This window comes from Haliotis cracherodii, unplaced genomic scaffold (genome assembly GCF_022045235.1).
Source record: "Haliotis cracherodii isolate W230 unplaced genomic scaffold, xgHalCrac1.p SCAF_6, whole genome shotgun sequence".
Taxonomy (NCBI): Eukaryota; Metazoa; Mollusca; class Gastropoda; order Lepetellida; family Haliotidae; genus Haliotis; species Haliotis cracherodii.
Window position 1 is genome coordinate 59,021,571 of NW_027266319.1, and position 24,645 is coordinate 59,046,215.

The 24,645-nt window shown below is 37.2% G+C and overlaps 2 protein-coding genes across 14 annotated transcripts in view; one reads left to right on the forward strand and one right to left on the reverse strand.

Annotated features, from left to right (window-relative positions):
* The window catches only part of LOC139446130 (mRNA-decapping enzyme 1B-like), a 158,457-nt gene extending 137,012 nt beyond the window's left edge, over positions 1-21,445 (reverse strand). For both annotated transcript variants that reach the window (XR_011651918.1, XM_071227428.1), the window contains exons 1-2: positions 21,326-21,445; positions 5,315-5,355 (exon numbers count right to left, since the gene is read on the reverse strand). Coding sequence is in view for 1 of the 2 variants with exons in the window: in XM_071227428.1 (XP_071083529.1) it covers positions 5,315-5,355; positions 21,326-21,445 (161 nt within the window). In the remaining variant the exon portion in view is untranslated. The remainder of the gene's footprint in view (positions 1-5,314; positions 5,356-21,325) is intronic.
* Positions 12,725-24,645, forward strand: part of LOC139446128 (muscle calcium channel subunit alpha-1-like) — a 156,555-nt gene continuing 144,634 nt past the window's right edge. For 7 of the 12 annotated variants that reach the window (XM_071227424.1, XM_071227414.1, XM_071227420.1 and 4 more), the window contains exon 1: positions 21,829-21,945. In XM_071227424.1, the coding sequence (XP_071083525.1) occupies positions 21,927-21,945 (19 nt within the window). In that variant the 5' untranslated portion in view covers positions 21,829-21,926. Of the gene's footprint in view, positions 12,808-21,828; positions 21,946-24,645 lie in introns of those variants that run through there. The other 5 variants (XM_071227423.1, XM_071227417.1, XM_071227422.1 and 2 more) reach the window with 2 other exon arrangements.

A 24,645-nucleotide genomic window follows, 5' to 3' on the forward strand; every position in this document is an offset into this window, starting at 1 on the left:
GCCTTACAACACAAATATTTACACTGAAAAAATACCCTTGACAAAATCACTTATTAGTTACACCTTAAACATGCTGACTGAAACTCAAGTACTTCTCCAGTAATTGTGACATCATCAGTGATATTTACGTAGGAAGACTATCTTCCTTCCCACAATCCTCCACTCAAGAAATCTCATGGGACTTCCTTCCCAGGAGTTATGCATATCTATATGTAACCATGGTAACACAATCTGTCTCCCTTGCTGCAAAACACCTACATAGTTAGGGGTACTGGAGATGTACTGATTGAATAATGGCACTAATTACTACCTGATGGCTGGGTACAGAGTGGGTATCAGAGGTAGTGTATCTCCGCCATGTGCTTCAGGTGGGGGTGGAGGGAATGGCGAAGGGTAGGGGTGGGGTGGGGTGGGGTGGGGTGGGGTGAGGGATCAATTGATCAGGTAATTGATAACAGAAGACAATGTTGCACTGGAGTCTTTCCAAACACTAGTCACACAGGCAGATGAGTGAGTGAGTGAGTGAGTGAGTGAGTGAGTGAGTGAGTGAGTGAGTGAGTGAGTGAGTGGAAGGCGGGCGAGCGGGCAAGTGTGGTTCTATGTTACAGCTAAATTTTAAATCCCCACAAAATGTTGGAACTAGACGGTACTCTTCTGTGGAAGAAGGAAAAACACTTAGTGCTGAGCTAACCATTGGCAAACATACCCATGTTAGTATTCTATGCCTCTGAATAATTCTTTACAGGTAAAAATTATGCACTTTCTCCTTAGAATTTAATCCTACATATTAATCATCTCAGAATCTATCTGGTAAGTGAGCTCTAAGGCATCAACACTGTCCAAATGTGTTCAAGACTTACCACACTACAGCCTTACATCTGGGATCTTAATTCTCATAAAACTAATACTAGTTATATCTCGACTCCACCTAGAGCTGGATCAGATAAAAAGGGAAAAAACAAGCCATACCCCAGGAAGGCAGCAGATAAAATATGTAGCTACAATGTCAGCACAGACAGGAGGCTTCGCCCTTTGCCCAGCCCACCGCCATAGCCGCCCTGGGATACAGCCTCCCTCTCCACTAACATGGCAATAAGCACTGGAATTGGTTTACACATTGGCAGGTGCCCCTCTGTCAGTCTACTGGAAACATATACTTTATTCAAGGTGAAGACAGTCACTTGTATTTCTTTACAAGAATGCTCCCTGTAAATAAACTGAGGTTGTACTCTATGCTTGACACTAAGTAAAACATCATGGAACTAGTTGGAAGGAAAACTGTTTGGGGAAAGTATTTAGTTCCACGGTCTCCTTACCTAGATGTAGTTGTTTATATTTCACTGCGTATACAAAACATACCTTTGAAAATGTTGAGTTTTACCAGCTTGGTCATAATGAAATTGCTCAAGAGCAAATTCCAATCCACTTCATTTGCCTTGACATGTTTCAATTATTATTCTTTGGATATACAAGTATGAAACATAGAAACATCCCATTGAATATCATTTATTCATAGTGATACCAAGACACTTTTCATATTTCCAAGTGAAAACAACTGGAAAACATCTTTGATAGACATTTAGGAAGTTAATTTGGAAATGACAAGGAATTTCACAGAGAGCTCTTCTTCACTCAAATAGTAGTGACTTTTACTAATATTCAAAAAATCTTGGCACCAGCCTCAAAATATTAGTGGGAGGGGTTGCTTAGCCATGTTAACGGTCAAAGTGATACTGTCAAAGAAAGCACAGCTTCAGTTTCAAACATAGGCAAAATATGTGATGTTCAGTTTGGTACAATAATAAATGTGACATAAAACTTACTCCCAACAAACATACCATCAGCAACTTGACTTTCCATGTACAATGGAAATACTGTAAACTATGTTTATAATGCACACGCTTATAACGAACTGACAGATAAAATAAACTTATTTTTTGGTCCCGGCCATGTGCTGTATGCTGTATATATGCTTTTATTGAACTGTGCTTATAACAAACTAAAATTAATGGATCCTTTGAGTTTGTAATAACCATAGTTTACTGTAGTTATTTTTTCCTGACATTGTAAAGAAGGTGTTTAGTACAAAATCAAATCAAAATTGTCAGTGTTCTGTGGGATCAAATGTTCTCATGAATCTTGCAAAATGCTACATTGAAAGAAGGCATTCTTCTCTTCTCTTATTGAACACCGATGTACCTGTGCTTGTATGCACTCAATATATTTAGGTTGGTTGGTTGTTTTTAGCCACACTCAGCAATATTCCAGCTATATGATGGCGGTCTGTAAATAATCATGTCTGGACCAGACAATCCAGTGATTGAGCATCATGAGCATCGATGCAATTGGGATCAATGACATGCTTCAACCAAGTCAGCGAGCCTGACCACCCGATCCTGTCAGTCGCCTTTTACGGCAAGCATGGGTTGCTGAAGACTTATGCTACCCCAGATCTTCACGGGTCAAATATATTAAGGACGTGTAAGTACACATAAGAGTGTTGTTATCCAGACTTTGCAGAATGTTAGACAAACTCATTCCACTTCTTGCATCACATGCAGTACTGCACTGTAAGGCAAGACAGGCCAACAGTCTGGGGTATATTAGAGCTGATGACCAAATTCTACTTAGCATGTGTACAATACTCACACAGCACAAGGATCTGATTATAGATTATACCTAAGAAGATTTCTTGAAGAGGCAACTGACATAATACTGCTGTAATTAGTTACTACATAATTAGCCCGGGTAATTAATGATATCAGTTCTGGGTGTAATCAGTAGACACACACAAGTCCTTCATGTATCTTTGGTAAGTTGTAAGTCATGTTATATGTAAATAAATTCTTCATTCAAACAAATCACCAATTCATCACCACTTTTGTAAGAACTGGCTAAGGCTAATTTGATCAACATTGAACAATACAAATGAGTATGACAGTACATGATCATTTCATGGGATCATTTCTTTGTTGATGGCCTTGCAAGTAACAAGTATCCAAAACATCTCCAGTAGAGTTCCAGCATGATTTGAATACAAATGGGGCAACTGTTCCTTTACCTGGGGAAACCATTATGATGGCATCACACTTGTTGAAGTTGATTCTGAGCCAGGAATTAACTGGACATTCCAAACGTGCATTTCAACAATGAAAAAAATGCAACTATAAAACATATCAACCACAACATGGTTTACGTTGGGGGAAAAAATCATGATTCTGGAAGTAAAATCACCAGGTTCTCATGATTCCTCCATTAGATGATGTAAGGCCAGGTAGAAGAAATTTTCCACTGAAATTCAAAGCAAGCAAGCAAAAAAACTGTATGCAAAATAAGCACAGGTTAACCATTGTGTGGCTCAACAACTCTTCAAATAGGTCACACTATTCAAAGAATTAACAAGAATCATAAAAAAACCTTCAATACGATCCAGACCTGTATCAGGATGTATTACGATACGAAGTAAGTATTTGTTACTTACTTAACGAAAGAATAACCCTATCATGCTACACGAGTTGTGCGTTGTTCATAAACTTTGGCAGTTGTCATCTTTATGTGCTGATATCTCTTTATGGTGTTCATGTTTGCTCAACACAAGGCTTAAAATGTAGGATGCTTCAATAGGTTGTTATACGTGCAGATCTAAAATAGACAAATTCAGTCCATGCCTTTGTATTGTCTTCCTGGTGTATCGAGCTATGCATTGTATCGCGACCCCTGTATCGAGACGTGTATCGTATTGTGACCAGTGTATCGAGCTATGCATTGTATCGCGACCCCTGTATCGAGACGTGTATCGTATTGTGACCAGTGTATCGAGCTATGCATTGTATCGCGACCCCTGTATCGAGACGTGTATCGTATTGTGACCAGTGTATCGAGCTATGCATTGTGTCGCGACCCCTGTATCGAGACGTGTATCGTATTGTGACCAGTGTATCGAGATATGTATCGTATCTTGACCAGTGTATCGAGATGTGTATCATATCGTGCCCAGTGTATCGATGTGTGTATCGTATCGTGCCCAGTGTATCGAGCTATGCATTGTATCGCGACCCCTGTATCGAGATGTGTATCGTATCGTGACCAGTGTATCGAGCTATGCATTGTATCTTGACCAGTGTATCGAGACGTGTATCATATCGTGCCCAGTGTATCGATGTGTGTATCATATCGTGCCCAGTGTATCGAGCTATGCATTGTATAGCGACCCCTGTATCGAGCTGTGTATCGTATCGTGACCAGTGTATCGAGCTATGCATTGTATCTTGACCAGTGTATCGAGACGTGTATCATATCGTGCCCAGTGTATCGATGTGTGTATCGTATCGTGCCCAGTGTATCGAGCTATGCATTGTATAGCGACCCCTGTATCGATGTGTGTATCGTATCGTGACCAGTGTATCGAGCTATGCATTGTATAGCGACCCCTGTATCGAGACGTGTATCGTATCGTGACCAGTGTATCGAGATATGTATCGTATCTTGACCAGTGTATCGAGATGTGTATCATATCGTGCCCAGTGTATCGATGTGTGTATCGTATCGTGCCCAGTGTATCGAGCTATGCATTGTATCGCGACCCCTGTATCGAGATGTGTATCATATCGTGACCAGTCTATCGAGATATGTATCGTATCATGACCAGTGTATCGAGATGTGTATCATATCGTGACCAGTGTATCGAGATATGTATCGTATCTCGACCCCTGTATCGAGATGTGTATCATATCGTGACCAGTGTATCGAGATATGTATCGTATCGTGCCCAGTGTATCGAGATGTGTATCGTATCGTGCCCAGTGTATCGAGATGTGTATCATATCTTGCCCAGTGTATCGAGATGTGTATCTTATCGTGACAAGTGTATCTATGTGTGTATCTTATCGTGACAAGTGTATCTATGTGTGTATCTTATCGTGACAAGTGTATCGAGATGTGTATCGTATCGTGACAAGTGTATCGATGTGTGTATCGTATCTTGCCCAGTGTATCGATATGTGTATCGTATCTTGCCAAGTGTATTGATATGTGTATTGTATCGTGACAACTGTATGGATATGTGTATCATATCTTACCCCGTGTATCGATATGTGAATCGTATCGTTACAAGTGAATGGATATGTGTATCGTATCTTGCCCAGAGTATCAATATGTGTATCGTATCGTGCCCAGTGTATTGATATGTGAATCGTATCGTGACAAGTGTATCAATATGTGTATTGTATCGTGACAAGTGTATCGAGATGTGTATCGTATCTTGCCCAGTCCTTCTCCAATGAAATTAATACATCCATAAAGGAAAAATCCTTACCTTTTGTAGACAAACAGTGATCCCTCAATTGATGTCTTCTCCTAGAAATAAATGAGAAGTAATTTTCATTAGTGATAACGTGGATGATTACCCATGTTTAATCATGTATACCACTTTATCACAGAGTTGATAAGTTCAATGAAAATCCTCTGCAAATTTGGAAAGTCATTTTTGTTGTTGTCCTTCCAACAATCATATCACAGACAGTGTGAATGGAGAGGACATTTAAGAATTGACTTCAATATGTATTGCACTTATGAACATCAAAACCAGTGTGCATACAGTTGAAATCTAAATAATGTATACACCGATTTTACGTTTAGAACGAAAAAACATCTTGAAGTCAATTCATATAAATAAATGTAAACAAAAATAACTTCAGGGACTGCTTATTTAATCATTAACACCATAAAATGATTAGACAACAGTACGTAATCAGCGGCATCTTTCACAGCAATGATGCAAAACAAACCCCGTACCTTTCAGGATTCTGTTATCAGCAATCAGGAAACAGTAGTCTGTTGATGGGCATGGTTTTGTTTGTTTTTTGGGGTTTATGGATTTTTAAACCAATCAACATCAGCCAATAAAATGCCATGGAAGCACTTGCGATTTATTTTTTATAAAAAATTCTTTACACATTGTATTCATGTGATAATCGAGCCCCTCTTTTAACCAAAACTAGCTAAAAACTTTAGTCACTTGGATAAAGTCACATTTTCAACATAGCATTAACCTCGTTAACAAAATGCTTTATCAGCATAGAATACAATAACACAGGTGTCTGTCAACAGCCCAATAAACATGCTAAAGAGGGACTATTTCTAACAAAACAGAGAGCCAAAAAGTTTCATCACAATAATGCTCAACTGTTTTTCTCTCATCCCTTATCAAAAGGTATTGACTCCTAATTCTGTCTGCAAACATAAAAATACTAAAAACTAATTTCCTATTTAACAACGGTAAATGAAGCAAACTAGCGATAACTGGATTTCTTCAAGTAATGGTTCCAAGTCACTTTCAAGCATGTGTTGAAGATATTTTTTGGCTGCCCCAAGCATTAAGACACTACTCGGAGTCTGTAAAAACATTTCCAGACCTATTTCTGCCAGCTCTGCCCCACTGCCTTTCTACTGCCTGAGTGTGTGGAGTTCATGTCAGTATCCATGTACTCGACTCCATCGCGCACCTGACAGGTGAAACAGGCAACAAGTTGAACAGAGTTACTTCCCTTCGAATGCAGTTGTACCTTTCAAAATAAGCATCTTTGATAATGGCTATATCAGAAGAGCAATTTGAAAATCTTTGAGAGATGCATCGCAAATCTGGAAATACTGACTTTTAGAGAAAACATTATTTTAGGAAATGATGGGACTTTTAATCTTTGTTTAAATTTTGCATAATCTTTTGCACTAACCTTCACATTTGACAATATGGATTCATATTGAAAGTTAGCTACATTGACTTGAACATCTTTTATTGATGAAAGCAAATGGATGAGGCACGAGTGGGTCACTCACTTAATAAGACGGAAACGTGAATGTTATTATTCAGGATGAGATTTCTCAACATCTTGACATCACTGTCATTGATGTTGATTCACCATTTGTTCATCTTTCATCCTATCTGCTCATAATGCATAATTAATCAATATATTAACTTTTAGATCTGCAGGGTTTCAGACTGGTTCATTTTCTAGCACAACGACTGATTGTCATCCAAAACGACCTGAAGATATTTTTCATTTAGGTAATAATACAGAATAATGTTCTATCAAAATCTGCTAAAAACATGAAAATCTCCTGATGACAATTGTCTCTAGTAGCATTCCTGGATCTGAAGCTTCTTTAAGCATTGTGAAAATTATTCCATACGTTTTGTTTCTTTGTTGTTTAACGCCGCACTCAGCAACATTCCAGCTATAAGACTGCGGTCTGTAAATAATTGAGTCTGGTTCAGACAATCCAGTGATTAATGTCATGAGCGTCGATCCACGTAATTAGGATCGATGACATTCATCAACAAAGTCAGCGAGTCTGACCACCCGATCCCATTAGTCACCTCTTACGACAAGCAAAGTCGCCTTTCACGGCAAGCATGGGTTGCTGAGGATCTATTCTACCCCGTTTCTTCACGGTTAAATTCCATATGTAACGAACATCCAACAAGATCATGCAGTGCCTGTTTATCCCCACAGCAACAACATTTAAATATAAGCAACTAAAACATTTATGTAATCATAAGAAATCTCCACTAAAAGCAGAGCCCATTGCACCATTCCGACTATATCATAGGCATGTGTCATAAAAACATTAACATGAAAATCCAATCTGTGCAACTTCACACTGTATTGTTTATTTTTGCACGAAGGTATTGTTGTCATATGTACTTGGTTACCTAAACCATTAGTATTACCACAATACTGAAACTAGCAGGTTTTTGTACATATTTCATGAAGATCCCAAGGACAACAGACCTGTACTACTGTAACTGATGTGAACACACTAACCATAGAGCAGTACACAATCATGTCATTACATTATGTTTCCAGTACATCAGTAATATTTCATCAAGATTCCACTGTCATGACACAACATTAGATGGGTTTTCATCACATTACCATCCGACATATGTACGGCATAGATAGCCACAACAGATGATAATGATCCTTGATGATGTGTATTCACAGTCAGGTGTGAGAGAGCCTCAATTGTGGCTTGTCTCCTTCTTTCACACCACTCTCCTTCACATGCTTTAACACAAACCCAGTGTTTTAATCAAGAGGGTTGGTGTTCCTTGAGACTTGCTTCTATGGGATTTCAATCTAAGGATACCCTAAATTTTGAACATTTAACAACAGGAAAATGACAGGGCTCCTTCCCTTTCATCTTAATGGTACACATGTACAGGTATATACGAAACCATTAAGCATAGGCACTAATTTGTCTTAGTATTTCATCTGGTACTCTCGTTAAAAACATTTATCAGCAATAAAAAATCATCATCATCATCATCATCATCATCATCATCATCCAGAAATATTTTACATCATAGTTGTGTCCAGACCGTGTTACCCCAATTCATCATCATCATCATCATCATCATCATCATCATCAATCAGAAATATTTTACATCATAGTTGTGTCCAGACCGTGTTACCCCAATTGTCATGCCAGGGATCCCCGAAAATCATTTCTGAGACTCTAAGACTCTGCGGGGCTCACAAGTAGAAAGACCCAGGTAAATTCCTGACTGCCAGATCCACTAATTGCCAAGGTAGGATACATTAGGCTGTCATACAGACCCTAAAAACAAATACCGTAATCCAATACAGCCTATGCAAGTCTCAAGTTGTCGGCAAGTTAAAAAATGATGAGAGTTTCTAGGCTCCTTTTCATTATATTTATCAAGATAATTTAACAACTGTTTTTTTTCTGTAAAATATGTTTATTTCAGAGATTAGATGTTAGTGTATGGGATATATCAACATTTGATCTTTTTACTGATGGCAATTCTTCCTCCTTTTTTGTAAATCAGCAATTTGGATGGATTCAAAAGCCACTCAGCAAAGACACTTTTTGTAATGTGTTATCAACAATGATCAGTAGGGCAATGAGGAAATTGCAACAAACATGGTGGCTAAATACCATGGTAGCATTTTACACTACATAATTATGCAGCAACAGTAATTACGATTTCATAAAATGTCACAGAATATGACTTGCTTACAGTAATGTCTTAATTGATCTGCCTTTTACGATATGGTAAATGCGATTTGATTGGTGCAATAAGGACAAAAAACATCTGGCTAGTTCAATGAGACCTGACTGACTACAACTCAAGAGGCTAAAGTAAGTTAAATATGATTATGATTATGAAGATTGGTTTATCATGATCAGTGTCTTAGACTGTGTGCATTACAATTACAGGAACTGTTTGTTTATTTGTTGTTTAATGCCGCACTCAGCAATACTCCAGCTGTATGAAGGCGGTCTGTAAATAATTAAGTCTGGACCAGGCAATCCAGTGATTGACACCATGAGCATCGATCCACCCAATTTGGATACGATGACATGCATCAACCGAGTCAGCGAGCCTGACCACCTGATCCTGTTAGTCGTCTTTGACGACAAGCATAGTTGCCTTTTACAGCAAACATGGGTTGCTGAAGACCTCTTCTACCCCGGATCTTCACGGGTCTTACAGGAACTAAGTGAAATGAATCAGCACCATGGTGTATAGGCCAATACATTAGGAATTATGCCAAGTGTCTTGACTGAACCTGCTTATCTACATAGCCAATAAGTAAATACATTTCATCTGCTGTTGTTCACAATTTACAGGATCCCCAAAACTCAATAAAAGTAAAAAATGATTTGTATCCATGTCTCTCATCATGCACCATCAGTAAGCAAGTAGGATGGGTTAACACAGCTTGAACACGGCTTCAGTAATATCCTGGCATGTCAGCTTCATTATATTTGAACGTGACTGCCATTTAAATATTTCTTAGGAATTTAAGCGAGCACGCTGGTAGGGGCAGATCATAGAGGGGGTACCCGGGTGGTAAATTTGGACTCGTCCCATCTCTAGTGTGAACACTCCTGATGGCTGATGGCACAAATCTGGACAGGGTGTTGCAACTAACACTTATAGTCCACCAGTCCTTATGATGATAACACATAGCGAAACCCTTTAAACTGGCAAATTTCTACTAGTCCTTATGATACCTTAACTATTGGGCAGTTTGGCAAGGACTACAGGACTAGTGCCAATTTCTAACATTGCCTTTGACTACTGGGCCTCCAGTGCCTTACATCAGCCATCAGTTGAAGGGGGTGGGGGGGCATCCTGGGTTTGATGCTATAGTCATGATAGTATTGAAATAGACAACCCCTAATTCTGAAGTTTTAAGATCAAAGATAAGACACAGATCCCAGCATTAGAAATTGACACCAGTCCTGTAGTCCTTGTCAAACTATCCAATAGTTTAGGTATCAAAAGGACAAGTAGAAATATGCCATTTTTAAGGGTTTTGCAAAATGATATCATAATAAGGACTAGGGGACAAATAATGTTAGTTTCTACCGCTGCAGACCCCATGACTTTCCACCTTTGTTTTGAAGACTGTTAATGAATACACTCAAGGGAATGCAGGATCTCCATTCCGTTGATGATTGAGGCATCCAATTGCTGATCATGAAAGCCACAGAAGTCTTCATAATTGAGCGACCACATAGTCAGAGTATATACATAATGCCTCCTCATCTGAAAGAAGCAAATTGTCTCGTGGCATGATGGCTCCCTTCCAGATAACATACTACAACTGTAGAATAAATAGCTATCCAAGCTGCTCAAGATATGTTAGTGTCTGCCAGAGAAACAAAAAGAGCAGCGTTCACTATATGTTATTCATGTTAAACACACTGAAATAAAATTTCTTGATCCTACGCATCTCGTAGGAAGATTATTTCTCTGGCTATAAACTACTCCCACTTAAAAGGTGTATGACTTATCCAGTTACTTTCCTATTTTTTTCCAAATCTCTACAGCAAACTAGAATATTATCAATACAACCTCTAAATGACGTTCACCTCACAATGAGAATTACCTGTTATTCTTAACATTTTGGACTTTTCCCAGAGTTGAAACATTGTTTTTTAGGACTACTTATATTGAATGTAAAACAAAATTATCAACTAAAAATGTCTTGTAAACACATGCTTGGTAATACAGTAATATTCCACACTTGTCCATGAAATCCCAAGCAAGATCGTTAAGGGAAATAACATTTGCAAATAACATTTCCAATTATTCAAGTCTATATTATGCAACGGGACAACAGAATGATGTGATTCAACGTGGAGTCATGGTGTGGGGAGAATTTACAGAGAAGTTCAATGATTTCTGGTCACTACAGAGTAAAATTTGTGAAATTGTGTGATGACATTAGCCAAATATGCTGTTTATGCTGTTTATATTTCTTCACAAAAAACAACGCTGAAGCATGTCACATTATATCTGACTACATAGTGACAACTAAGAGATAGCACTTCAAAGAATGAACATTTGTACCAGAATCAAGGACATGTATTAGTTTTACTTTTAGCATCTCATTAAACACATAGCTTGAACTGGGATGGAATGAAACCAACTACATCAACAAGCCCGAATAGTGATAACATAGACCAATACCCCCAAAATGTTTGAAATTCTACCAGCCTTTAGGATATCATTAACGTTAACAAAACTAGTGTAGACTACCAGGCTAGTGGCAATTCCTATCCAGTGGTAGAAACTAACAGTTTCAATCCACTAGCCCTCATAATGATAACACATTGCAAAACCCTTAAAAATAGCAAATTTCTACTAGTCCTTATGGTACCTTTACTATTGGGCAGTTTGGCCAGGACTACAGGACTAGTGCCAATTTCTAACCCTGCTATCCCTGTCCAAATTGGTTAACACACTATGAGATTGAAATACAGGATGACGTCAGTATGAACTATCCTCCCAAACAACAGGATATACTATTTCCCAACATCCTGTTTAAAGCTGATGAAATCAACACAATTGGATGGTTCCTTTTTTTCTTGCATGTGATTGGTTCAATTATAAACTCAACGTCAGAAATTGGCACTCGTCCTATAGTCCTTCCCAAAACTGCTCAATAGTGGAGATATCATAAAAACTTGTAGAAATCTGCCATTTTTAAGGGTTTTGCTATATGTTCTCATTATGAGGACTCGTGGCTTTTGACTTGGGCTTGCTCCAGATACCCAGTAAAAAATACACAGATTCCTCAACTGTAAACAGGATTCAAATTTTACTTCTTCATGAGATTCTTTCGGTACCATTCATTCTAATTAGAATATCCCTGCAACCTGTTTCAAGCTTGTCGTTTTTAACAAATATTGTCTTAAAGCTCTTTACTAAAAGGTCTTGGTATGTGAATGCGCATGTGTCATACAAACATGTACAGCATATACACAATATATTAGGCAACAAAATAAGCAGTGATGTAAAAAATATTCCCTCTCCAACAAAATATGTCGACTCCCCTTTCACAATTAGGTAATGGTCAGGCCCTAATAACCCGAGTATATTCATTGTAATACTGAATATAAACACCATATAACACTGAATTCAAGGTATCTAGATCCAATTACTTAATGACTACCCAAAACAGAACGAGATAGCCACACCATAATTATTGAAACCTACATAATGAGTAAGAAGATCTCAATGACCACCTGTAAACACATGTGGTAAGGGATAAAAGTGTTTAGCACTAAGTACTACCTACTCCCCATGGCTGGCTAATGAGCACATGGAGCAGTAGACATCTTGCAAGGGAGCTTACTCTAACAACATTACAAGCCCCTATGACTGTACCTCATAACAGTGTTTAACAGGGGCATGGCTGGGCCAGTCATAACAAAGTTTTAATTCGGTGAACTTGTGGAATACTAAGATGTCTGACAATGGATACAGTGAGTATTTATAATTTTCATCAAGAAGCTATGGACAGTTTGGTTTAGAAGTTAAATTTGAACCCAAACTAGAGTTAAAGTTAGATGTATTGAAATTGTTAATGTACCTAGACAATCTTGTCACTTGTGGAATAATACTATGATGTATGGAAATGGATAAATTGAGTATATTATTTTCATCATGAAACTATGGACAGCTTGGATTAGAAATTAAATTTGAACTCAAACTAGAGATAAAGTTAGATGAAATGAAATTGTTCATTACCTAGACATTCTTGTCACCAATGCTTGTATGTCCCTTTTATTGGACTGATAATTTCCTTTCATGAAAGTGGTGTACTGTATAATTATCATTTAGGAAAAGGAGGGGAATATATATTCATTTACAAACGAAGAAACAGTTTTAGAAATCAATTTAGTTAAGTTAATAACTGTCACTGTAAGCTATTGAGCATTTGTAAGTAGGTACAATTGATTTCAAACATAATCAAAAACTACATACACTGTAGTACATTATTCTTAAGGTGCTTTAGTGAAAAGATACTTTTGAGAACCCATGGCATATATATATGATGTTGCTTTTGTCGTGGTGTTGGCCAATATTCAGTCAGAGGTCTACAGCAAATTCTAGAATAAATTCCCAAATTAAAATAATATTTTCCCAATAAAAACACTCCTCGAATAATGTTTTTATTTTTAAAAGGTGACTTGTAGTTAATTTATCAACATCTCTTCAGAGAAATATAAATTTCCAATATTTATTATTTAATTTTACAACACTGTATTAATTGCAATGCAAAATACCTTGAACTAAATTTGAGAAGATAAGGGGGTTGGGGGTGTCAACAATTTGCCAGGCACTTACATTTATTTGAAATCCAAGCTAAGACTCATTATACAGACATAGAGACATGTATTGATTTAACTCTAAAGTGTTAATCTGCAAACACACTGCTCTGTGAAACATTCAATAATCTAACAATCAATATCAGTGAATCATGTCTTCAATATATCCTTCGCCTTGCATCTTAAACCTTGATGAACTGAAACAGTTATCATGTCAAAGACCTTCACCATATTCACAAAACAAGAAAACAGTATTCCTTTCAAGCCATCAATCTTACTTGGAAAACTACCTGTATACATGTTTAATGATCCCCTGACAGCAGCATCAATATCACCCTACCTTGACCACACCACAAGTGTTCATGTGCAAATGTTGCTTAGAAGTCAGTATAAATAATGCATACAAAGTACTGTTTCAGAAGATGTAATGAGGCATAGAATTAATACATGCATAAGCATGACACTTGACTGAACTGTTGTGTTCAACAATCAGTAACATGTGAGTGAGTGAGTATGGTTTTTACCCCGCTTTCAGCAATGTTCCAGCAATATCACGGCGGGGGACACTAGTAATGGGCTTCACACATTGTACCCATGTCGGGAACCGAATCCGGGTCTTCGACGTGACGAGCGAATGCTTTAACCACTAGGCTACCCGACCGCCCCGACATGTATAAAGACAACTTCAAAAGGGACTTCAGAGAAGGGGCTTATTTACAGGAGATTAAACTTTAAGTTTGGTTTTATGCATGATAGGAGAACCATTCAACTGTCACTTTCTGTCCCTCAAGCTGATCAGTAGTGAGAATTGTTAACGCCGCTTTTAGCAATATTCCAGCAATATCACAGCGAGGGACACCAGAAATGGGCTTCACACATTGTTCACATGCAGGGATAGAAACTAAAATTTGTAGTCCACTTGTCCTTAAAATGATAAAAAGTAGCAAAAGCCCTATAAAGGGCAAATTTCTACTAGTCATTATGATACCTTAACCATTGGGCAGTTTGACGAGGATTACAGAACTAGTGCCAATTTCTAACACTGCCCATGTGAGGAATCGAACCTGGGTCTGCGGCATGACGAGTGAACACTTTAACCACTAGGCTACCCCACTGCCCCAGCAGATCCGTAAATAATCAATATAATTAACCATGTCAAGTTGGTTAGCGGCCTGTACGGATAGCATGATGTCATTTACTTGTCACATCACAACTGACTATGTCTGCACTGCTGAAAGTCCAGGTGTCACTTTGGGACCATTAAGCTTGTACAGCAGTGATAGATGTAACTAATATTATTAACAGTAAACATGTCATTTTTCACTGAAATATCTATTTCGTACTTATGCCATGGGGGAAATCAATATTCAATCCCTGAAATTCCATGATATTTTTGCTCGCAAAAGTTTTCTACTGCTTCTATAATGTACTTTCAGTTATCATTTTAATGCTGATCAAAATGCAACAAGCTTTTCAAGTTAAGTAACAACGCTGCACAGCCAAAAAACATTTTCAGGGTGCTTCAGTGAACTAGTTATGTCAATATTGTAGTTTCAAACAATGAGTGTCCAAAATGGATATCTAGTTTTATGCTATGCCTACTTATTGATGACCTTATATTCACAAAAGCTTATTCAATATTACAAAAAGTATATGAAACTTTATATACATAACCTAACTACATGTACCTTGTTTGATATCCAACTTTCATCTACAGTTGTCCGTTGATGTCAACTTGGTAAATAATAACAAACTACCTATTCAGTCCGCTTGCTCCAGTTAATGGCATCATGGGGAAATGGCATGTCCAGTTCATGTTCAGTAGGCCGACTATCATGAACAAGTTCAAGCCCGAGTGATCGTAACCAAACCAAGTTGTACTACAGAACACATACAGGAATCTATTTGTGGTTTATCTCCCTTGGACTACAAATAACTTCATTCTTGAAATCCACTGTCTACTGTCATTTAGCAAAGAGAACTGTTTAATCAACAGATAATAAATATTTAAAAAAAATGTAAGACATAATGCTTGGCAAGCCAGTTATACACTATTTGTGATTATGAATAGTAAATAAATAAAGTATCAATATGAAATATTTCAATTCATTAAAATCTGCATACAGTTTAGAACTGCTCACAATAGAGTCACATATATATTGTTGCCTACTCAATCTGTGCCAAAACCTTGTCTGCTAGTGAGTGAGTGAGTTGGATTTAATGCTGCTTTTAACAGTATTATAGTTATATTGCTGCATGTCAGCTTAATGTGGGAGAAAAGCCCCAAGTGATGCAGGTCTCAGACTTTTACCACTTTGGTGAAACCCATGAGTACGGGTATGGTGCTGACAAACCTAGAAACATAATCGGCGCGAATCAGGATTCGAACACACAATCATAGGTTTCTGGCATGCCCAAAGGGATGCGACTCTGCACAGCGAATCGCTGCGCCTGAGACAACTGGCGTGACCCCCTTTGCCTACATGAAGGTGTCTCCGAATATCACTTTCAGTTGGTCTTATTGTTCACATAAGGACTATATTAGCTGACCATACCAAACCAAACAATGTATTTCTTGACTAGGGGTTCAGAGTAGCGGCTGAAGTCGCAGATCACCTGACATTTCAGAGTAATTACAAAGAAACCATCAACTCCCTCATAACATAAGAGTGAAATACTGTCATCATGACAGTCAGTAATGTTCCAGAATATCATCTCCCTGTTAATAATCAGATCTGAAAAAGGGACACTCCAGTTTTTGTTAGCAAATGCAAGGATCCACATTGTCAGGATACCAAGACAATTCTCATTGGGGTTGCTTCTCCAAGGGACCTGTTACTGTTAGTGATTTCTATGAATTCACAAACTACTGTGGAAATGGCATCAGTGAGTGCCTAGGTAACATAATTGCATAGTTCTTCTAACACCAGAGTTCGAAATTGACATAAGTCTGCCAGTGTGAGACTAGTGAAATCCATGAACACCTAGTGGCATATCCTTGTGGACTACCACTGTTACCATTAGGTACATGGCAACTCAATAGCAGAATATATTTGTAGACTAATGAAAATACAAATAATCTTCCCGGTACAGTTTCAAAATATTCAAATATGTAACTTGTCGTTTGTAAGTTTGTGAGATAAGTAGAAGTTCATAATCCAATTGATAGGAAAGGAATTTTGAATTACTACTAATCCATCTGAAATACTTACTACTGGCAATGTTGGAAAGACAAAAATTTCAAACATTGATCAACCAGCATATAGCTCGGATGTACTGCACAGCAGATCTTCCTGATTTACAGCTAGACTAAACAAGTCCTATTTCCTGTTTATCAATGTTTTGCAACACTTGCTTTTTATCACTATGAAAGTACTTAGTCCCCTAAACAAATGGCAAAAAAACCAAAAACAGAGCATGTCAGAGCAAAGTAACTGAAATGACCCGAGACATCAATGCAATTGCAAAGGAGCTTCAAACATACCGAGGTAAATAAAACAATCTGACTGTTTAGCAAGGCAACCTGTACAAACATTATGTGAATACTGCCATATAATCACTATGCCAGAAGCCAGTAATCTATGAAGCAGCTGGTGGTATGAACTGATATGGGATCCACTAGTTATATAAACCTGTGATGAAAAACACCAAGCAGGAGGGATATCACATCATCTCTCTAAGGACTCTATGCAATCATTGAAATGTGTACATTATCTAAATTGCATACTTGTTCAATGCAGGAGTACTGCTGGAGACAAATGGCATCATTCACCTGATGAAGGAGTTAGCATATACTCCCAAACGTTGTGTTCCTCATAATAAAGAAGTTGACCTCCATATATTCTCTTCCTTATGTGTATCACTTCTAAATGCCTTTCAAAGACCTGAGGATATTTCTGGATTAGAAGTCAGATGTAAATATGACCCGTGAACTGCTAAGAAACTGAACACGTGGGGACAGAGAACCCTTCAGAAAAATAAACAAGGGGTCATTGTCAAAACTTATTGGACCACACTCTGACTCTAAGAGATCATATAGAACAATAGACTGAATTTTCGCAGGCATCTTTCTCAGATATTATAAATTGACGCAACAACATCCTATGTCATATATATTTAGCCTCAACAGTTTGTGATCATTGCTGTTTGCTTGTCTCTCCAAGGTACTTGTATTAAAAATTACAATGTAGCTTTGTCACTGAATTATATTTCACATGATTTATACAAAGCTGACATGTTGTAGTATTTCTTTCTGAGTTATCTTGCAACCATCTGTAGTCATAAAACCAGGTATGCTAAAAATTTCGACTTTTCCAGCTTTTCTACCTTTACGCTGTCTCTCAACATGGTCACTCTCAGGTGGGCCATGCAACACATTCTGTGTATCGCTAACATAACTTGTGGTCTGTGATTCTACGATACCTGGGTCATTTGAAGCAGAAACATCTTTGGCATTATCAGTACTGTGACTACTATATTTGCAAAACTGTGTAAACTTGATTCTGATTGGACTATTTTTTACTATCAGCTAAGGTGCTGATAGTAAATTGAGACCCATAAGGCAACACAAATCTCAAGATTCACATTCTATAATAGAAGCAGCGAAGTGATGTAAACTGTTTTATGACAGTAAGTGACTTCCATAATTATATGAAATAAACAGATCCACATGAATGCGCCCCTTGTCCCACTGAGAGTAAATCGATAAGATATTGTGAAAATCCTGTTAGGCTGCTGCCTCAGCAGAACACTTAATGTCTGTGATTATTGCTATGGATAACAATTTCTTAATTATACAATATATTAAAGAAGCTGTTATTAATAATAATACTCATTGTCGTGACTTTCAACTGTTAAGTGTTTCTTATCAATCTGACAGAAGCTTAAATTGGACACCAGTCTGAGAGAATAACAATCACATCATTAGAGTGAACATTATATTAATTGCAATTGTAAACTTCCTATGAGTGCTGCATCAATCTCAGGCAACTGATAGCAGACATCACAACTAGGTTATGGATAAACAGTTAAAATGACTCATAACTTTAACCTGTTCCCGAGAGTGTATGTGTATCACATAGCAATCATTGTGTCCTGACACAAATCATAACACTTGCTAACTCTATCACAATACAGGTACCTTTAACAGCTGACAGTTCTCACAACTGGCTTCTTTTTCCTATAACAGTGATAGATGTTCCACTTCAACAGAAGTTTGAAGCTATTAGTCTGGATAGCAAGCACAATGATAAAAGTTATGGAGGAATTAAGACAGATCTAGCAGAGCTCCAGATAAGCTGCGTATCTGCGTAAAATACGCATCAGAAATGCAAAAATATGCAGTAAAATATAATCCAAGCGTATCAAATACACAACGAACATTACAGATACGCTACAAAAATAAAACTTGTGCGTATCATCAAAATATTGTGAAGTAACTCTGCGTATTCGATTAGCAAATGAGCAACTTATTTTGAAATTATAAGCTGGCATTCCGTCAACCTTGCCAAACTCCACGATGACAGTCAGATCATGATCATTTGCCATCACACTTTCTTGTGGAAGTATCGTGGTATTTTTGAGTCCTATAAAGCTCTCGAACCCACACGACACCAGTTTGCAGGGACTAGATAAATAGTGTTTTTAAATATTTAACTTAAATACCCACATGTGTAAAAACTAGTAGGTAACAGAAATTTGAATACGCAGATAGAATTACTGATACCCAATGATTTTAAAATGCATGGGTAAAATACCCACAACACCAAAAGCTTATCTGGACCTCTGGATCTAGCTTATCAATTTTATAAGTTAATTGAGGACCCTATAATTATCAACCTTTTGTGATCTTATATGAAGTTCCATTCGTATCTCACAGTTGATAAATTATTTCATATACCTGTCAAATGGAACTGATCAAAAGCATGGGCATTTACCAAAAGTCAGGATGTGTTGCTAACTCTTGATATTGCCCCATGAAAGAATCTTACTGTCTTAGCCCTTTGACTAGTTTGAGCAGCCCTTACTATTCTAAGGATCTGTTTTATCTGTATGGATGGGATGTGTAAATTTTTTTTTTAAACTTGCCCAAAACTTTGCCAAACCTGTCTTTCAGTATCTAGCTTAGTTGATACAAGTATTAAAATTATAGATATAGAATATTATGGGCTGAGTGGTTAAACATGTATGGATTCCATATAAATAAGCTGATATTTTATGTATATCTTATAGTTTTATGGCAAACTAATATTGATCAATCATAGAATTATCCCTGAAAAGTACAGGGTAAAACTAGAAAACTAGAATTTCGATGTAGAAGTCAAAGATGAAAACATTTAAAAGATCTCAAGATAAAAATCCCAGACTTGGCCGCAAGCATGATCCGATTCACCTATTGAAGGGGCAAGAAGTAGTCTGAAACGTCATTACAAGAATAAAGAAGTTGTTATTCATCAAAATGTGTCATGTATCCATGTTCTTCCCACTTCTAAATGCAAATCAAAGACATGATCAAAGTATTTACAGAAGATTTTACTCTTAAATATAAAGGAAACAACAAAATGTTTAACAGCCTTAAGGAAAAATACAACTATCTTTGACAAACACTATATGTTATGAGATTGCTCTATGAAAAGTGACACCATATCAAACTTAAAGCAAATATTTACTTCCTTCTCTTCATTTAGCAATTTTAACTATGGCATGGGATGTCACATCCAGTAATTCAAACTAGACTAAGTTAACCTGTATAGTGAAATAGAGAAATAACTAGTTACTTTCTCAAGTGTCTCTTTTTCAAACCGAGTACTAAATAACTACTAATCATGCCAACATAAATTAATTGTTAAGAGACATAGATACCTCAAAATGAAGCCTCCTCTCTTTGAGATGTTTAACTTTTTATCTGCAGACGCATAATCTATCATTATTTAATGCACATTTATTATGAGTGTTGTGTATCACATTGCACGGGGGCCTATCCTGCATGCAGTCATATTTCCAAAACATTTGTGGGCTGAAATCACAAAATGTCCAGTTGATTAATTAATATTTGCAACATCGTATTTTCTCACTTTACAATATTATTTTCTCACTCCAAATAAAGAAACCACAATCAACATGGAATTATCTGACACATATTTTCAACTTTCAAAGTCATATTCTGTCATACTATTATCAAAACTTTGTAAAGGTTGCACTCTCTTTTAATTAAGTGAAATAAGTATGTTGAAATTGATTAGTATAATGATGATTTTCTTCATTTGTAAATTATATTCCTAGAAACTCTCAGAGTTTTGTGTCATCAATTAAAAGCAACCATGCTACTGACACAGTTTCAGTTTTCATACATCCCTAGTCGCTATTACCCAATATTACTTCAGCCATGATGAAACCATCTGAAAATGACATCATTGGGAACTACTTTTACATCAACATATATTTATTTGGAACCGTTTTGCTTTACGACGCAAATGCCAAGGTCAGGGATGAAATGAAATGGCCATGGCCTTATTTTGTTCTGATAGCGGTGTAGGAGTAAGGCGGGAGTTTGCATTTCGCCTTTGGCAGACGACGCGAATTAGTTGTAAACAACGAACGATTCCAGACAGAAAACGGAATCGGCGAAATGCATTATTAAAAACCCATTGATATCACTGACAAGTATACATACCCATTCATTACTCTTAGAACTAAACGAATATAACGCAACTTGCGACGCAGTGTCTGCTATTTCAGTAATATATGGATCTCGCTGCTGCAGAGTCGCTAGGTTCATTCGACTTTCCGCCATGTTTTCAGTCTCAGTACAGGTGCGCGCTGAAAACAGTTCCGGGCTGAAGGCGAAGGCCGTTTTTTGCATGCCACATAAACATTATTTTATTTGCAGAAATAAAATCGATTGTCAGATGTAATATAATTCCTTAAATTATAGAAACTCAAATCTATATTTATTGACCCATTTATAGTTCTATTTTATTTTTACGATAAAATATTCTACATAAATATTTTTGCAAGAATTTCAATTTTAATTGACAACATATGCAAAAATTCTGTATTTTTGCCGATATTTCCGTACACACCTCATATTTTGGATGGATTTTATGGTGTATATTGGCCGGGGTTTTGAAAAAGTCTGAAAACCAAAGAATGGTACCGATCAGAAAGCCCCGGATGAAAATGCGATATTTGTAGGTTTACCAGAAAAATGGAGGAAACCAAGAGATAGGGCCAAATATTTTGTTTGGAACGACAGATTCCCGTGGTTCCTCACAATGGCCTCTGCGGCATCAGGTACTTATTTTCTCTTTAATAATATTTGCTTTATTCTATCGTATATTGTGTTATCTTTTATAAATTAGAAGCGGAAATGTTTCGGTTGCTGATGAAGATTCTGACGAAAAACATGGCAGCGTAGAATTTTCTCCATGTTCCTCACGAATTTCTTTGGGGGTAGTGGATTCATGCATTCATACCCGACCACCACTCGTGCATGCTAAAACGTATTTATTTGCAACATATAGCGTCTCTGTTGCATTGATTACGAGAGCCGCAGGATGGCGACTGTGACAGCGAACGACACAAGGACATTTTGTCATAATTCGTGTTTCCAGGCAGACATAACCAAAATCACACAGTCGGTGGCAATCTCGGTGTTTTCACAAGATGCATATACTCGTCTATATTTTAATGTAATTAAAGGTTAGGGTAACCTACTTTGGGTAAACGTAGCCGTATATTCTTATAGATCGATAGTACAACAATTATTCATTGTTTTATAAGACATAACGAAAATCACTTAGATTGTGTTTTCACTCGAATTATGTATAAGTCTTAGTGAAAAAAAGTTTTTGCACAACACAAAGTGAATGTTGCATCTACATAACGTATCCTGCTTCATCCTCTATATTATCAATGATGTCTAGATTAGTTTACTGGTGGATTTTTGTTGTTTTTATTTCAATTTCTTGTAATTTTTTGCATTATTGTTACCATTTTTGGAAAACATTACAGACAAATAAAAGTTGAACACTTTTTCATTTGTCAACATGGTCAAAATGAAGTTTATTAACATGATTAAGAAAATTAAATCAATCTGATTTTACTTTTCTGCATGTTATGGAGGTGATAGTAACACATCTCAATTTGTTACCATTAAATAGAGCTATTATACTCATGTGTGCAACAATGTAGGTCTTGTTTTAGCTTATGGTGAAATTTGTTGTCAGCTTCTTTTGACACAGTGTCTCACTTTGTGCACCATATATGGAGAGATCATTGTTTAAGATAAGATAATAACCATATTCTAAATGAATACAAGGTTCTTGGAGTTACTATGTCATGATATTTTCTGGAAACTTAAATGAAGCTTTGAAGCTAAATATATGGAAATATGTATAATTATGTTAATATTTAATTATGAAAAATAATAGTAAGACTTCATATATTCTAGCTTGATATGTTGTATCACATGTCATATCCAACATGCCCAGATAAAACCAGCATCAAACCGTAGGTGGAAATTCTAACAGGATACATTTTTGTGATATTCTGATGATATTAGAAATCTAATCTGCATGTGACAAAGAGGACATATGAAACAAGAAATAGTACAGATATAGCTTACAGAAGACAACTTACTAGTTTTTCAAAGGGAAGGCCTAGGACCCCAGGCTTATGTCAAAAGTTGTTCAAGAGGTATCTGGTAGACAAATGGCAGGTTAGAATTTTTTACCTGATATTTTATTTCGAAGTGTTTAGTTTCACTTTTGATTAGACTATACAGATGATGTGGCATGGCTATGATATATATGTACATAATGTAGGACTCAGATCTGGCGGAGTCTCAGGTCTAGGTGGATTCAGCCCAGCAGAAAAAGAAAACAGAAATTGAAAGCCACTAAAGCCCCTTCCTTTTCAAATGATATTTTAGAAATCCAAGAAGTTCCTCATTTTAAGGGTTTGAATCCTGGAAGCTTGAAAATATTCATGATTTTATCAACTCCAGCAAATGAGTAGAAAAAAATATTTCTATTATGAGGCTTAGGGGAACGTGTTTTAAGAAAAGTACCGATTTGCGATCCCTGCACCGAAGATGCTGTTTCAAAGGTGTAACGACAAAAAATAATACAGAGATGTCACAATAATGATCATCAAAAGCCTGCCGCTATATATGAATCTATATGACGTTTAACGCTATAGAAATTGACATTTATAAATATTATATGTTAATCTGCCATAGATCTAAGTATCTAAGTATAATATCTGCCCCATATGTTTAATCTACCATAGATCGGAGTATGCGCCGATATTTGCCCTATTTGTGGAATCTGCCATAGATCTGAGAATCCACCACGGGTCAGGGTCCTACATATGTGAAACATAAAACTTGCAGATTCCTTGCAAAATTGTCAGTTATTTTGAGTGTGACCCACACTGATTAGCATTGCATCAACAGCTCAAATTAAGTATCAGGAAACATGTCATATCATGACTAAGGTATTGTGTTCGTTTGTTTGTTTGTTGTTTAACGCCACACTCAGCAATATTCCAGCTATATGACAGCGGTCTGTGAATAATCAAGTCTGGACCAGAAAATCTAGTGATTGACATCATGAGCATTGATCCATACATTTGGGATACGATGACATGCATCAACCAAGTCAGCGAGCTTGACCTCCTGATCCCGTTAGTCGCCTCTTACGACAAGCACGGTCGCCTTTTACAGCATGTGTGGGTTGCTGAAGACCTATTCTACCCCAGATCTTCTTGGGTCCTAAAGTACTGATACATGAGGTCGGCACTGGTCAGTTCTGGGTTAAGGGGGCAGTGGGGTAGCCTAGTGGTTAAAGCGTTAGCTCGTCACGCCGAAGACCCGGGTTCGATTCCCGACATGGGTACAATGTGTGAAGCCCATTTCTGGTGTCCCCCGCCGTGATATTGCTGGAATATTGCTAAAAGCGGCGTAAAACCATACTCACTCACTCAGTTCTG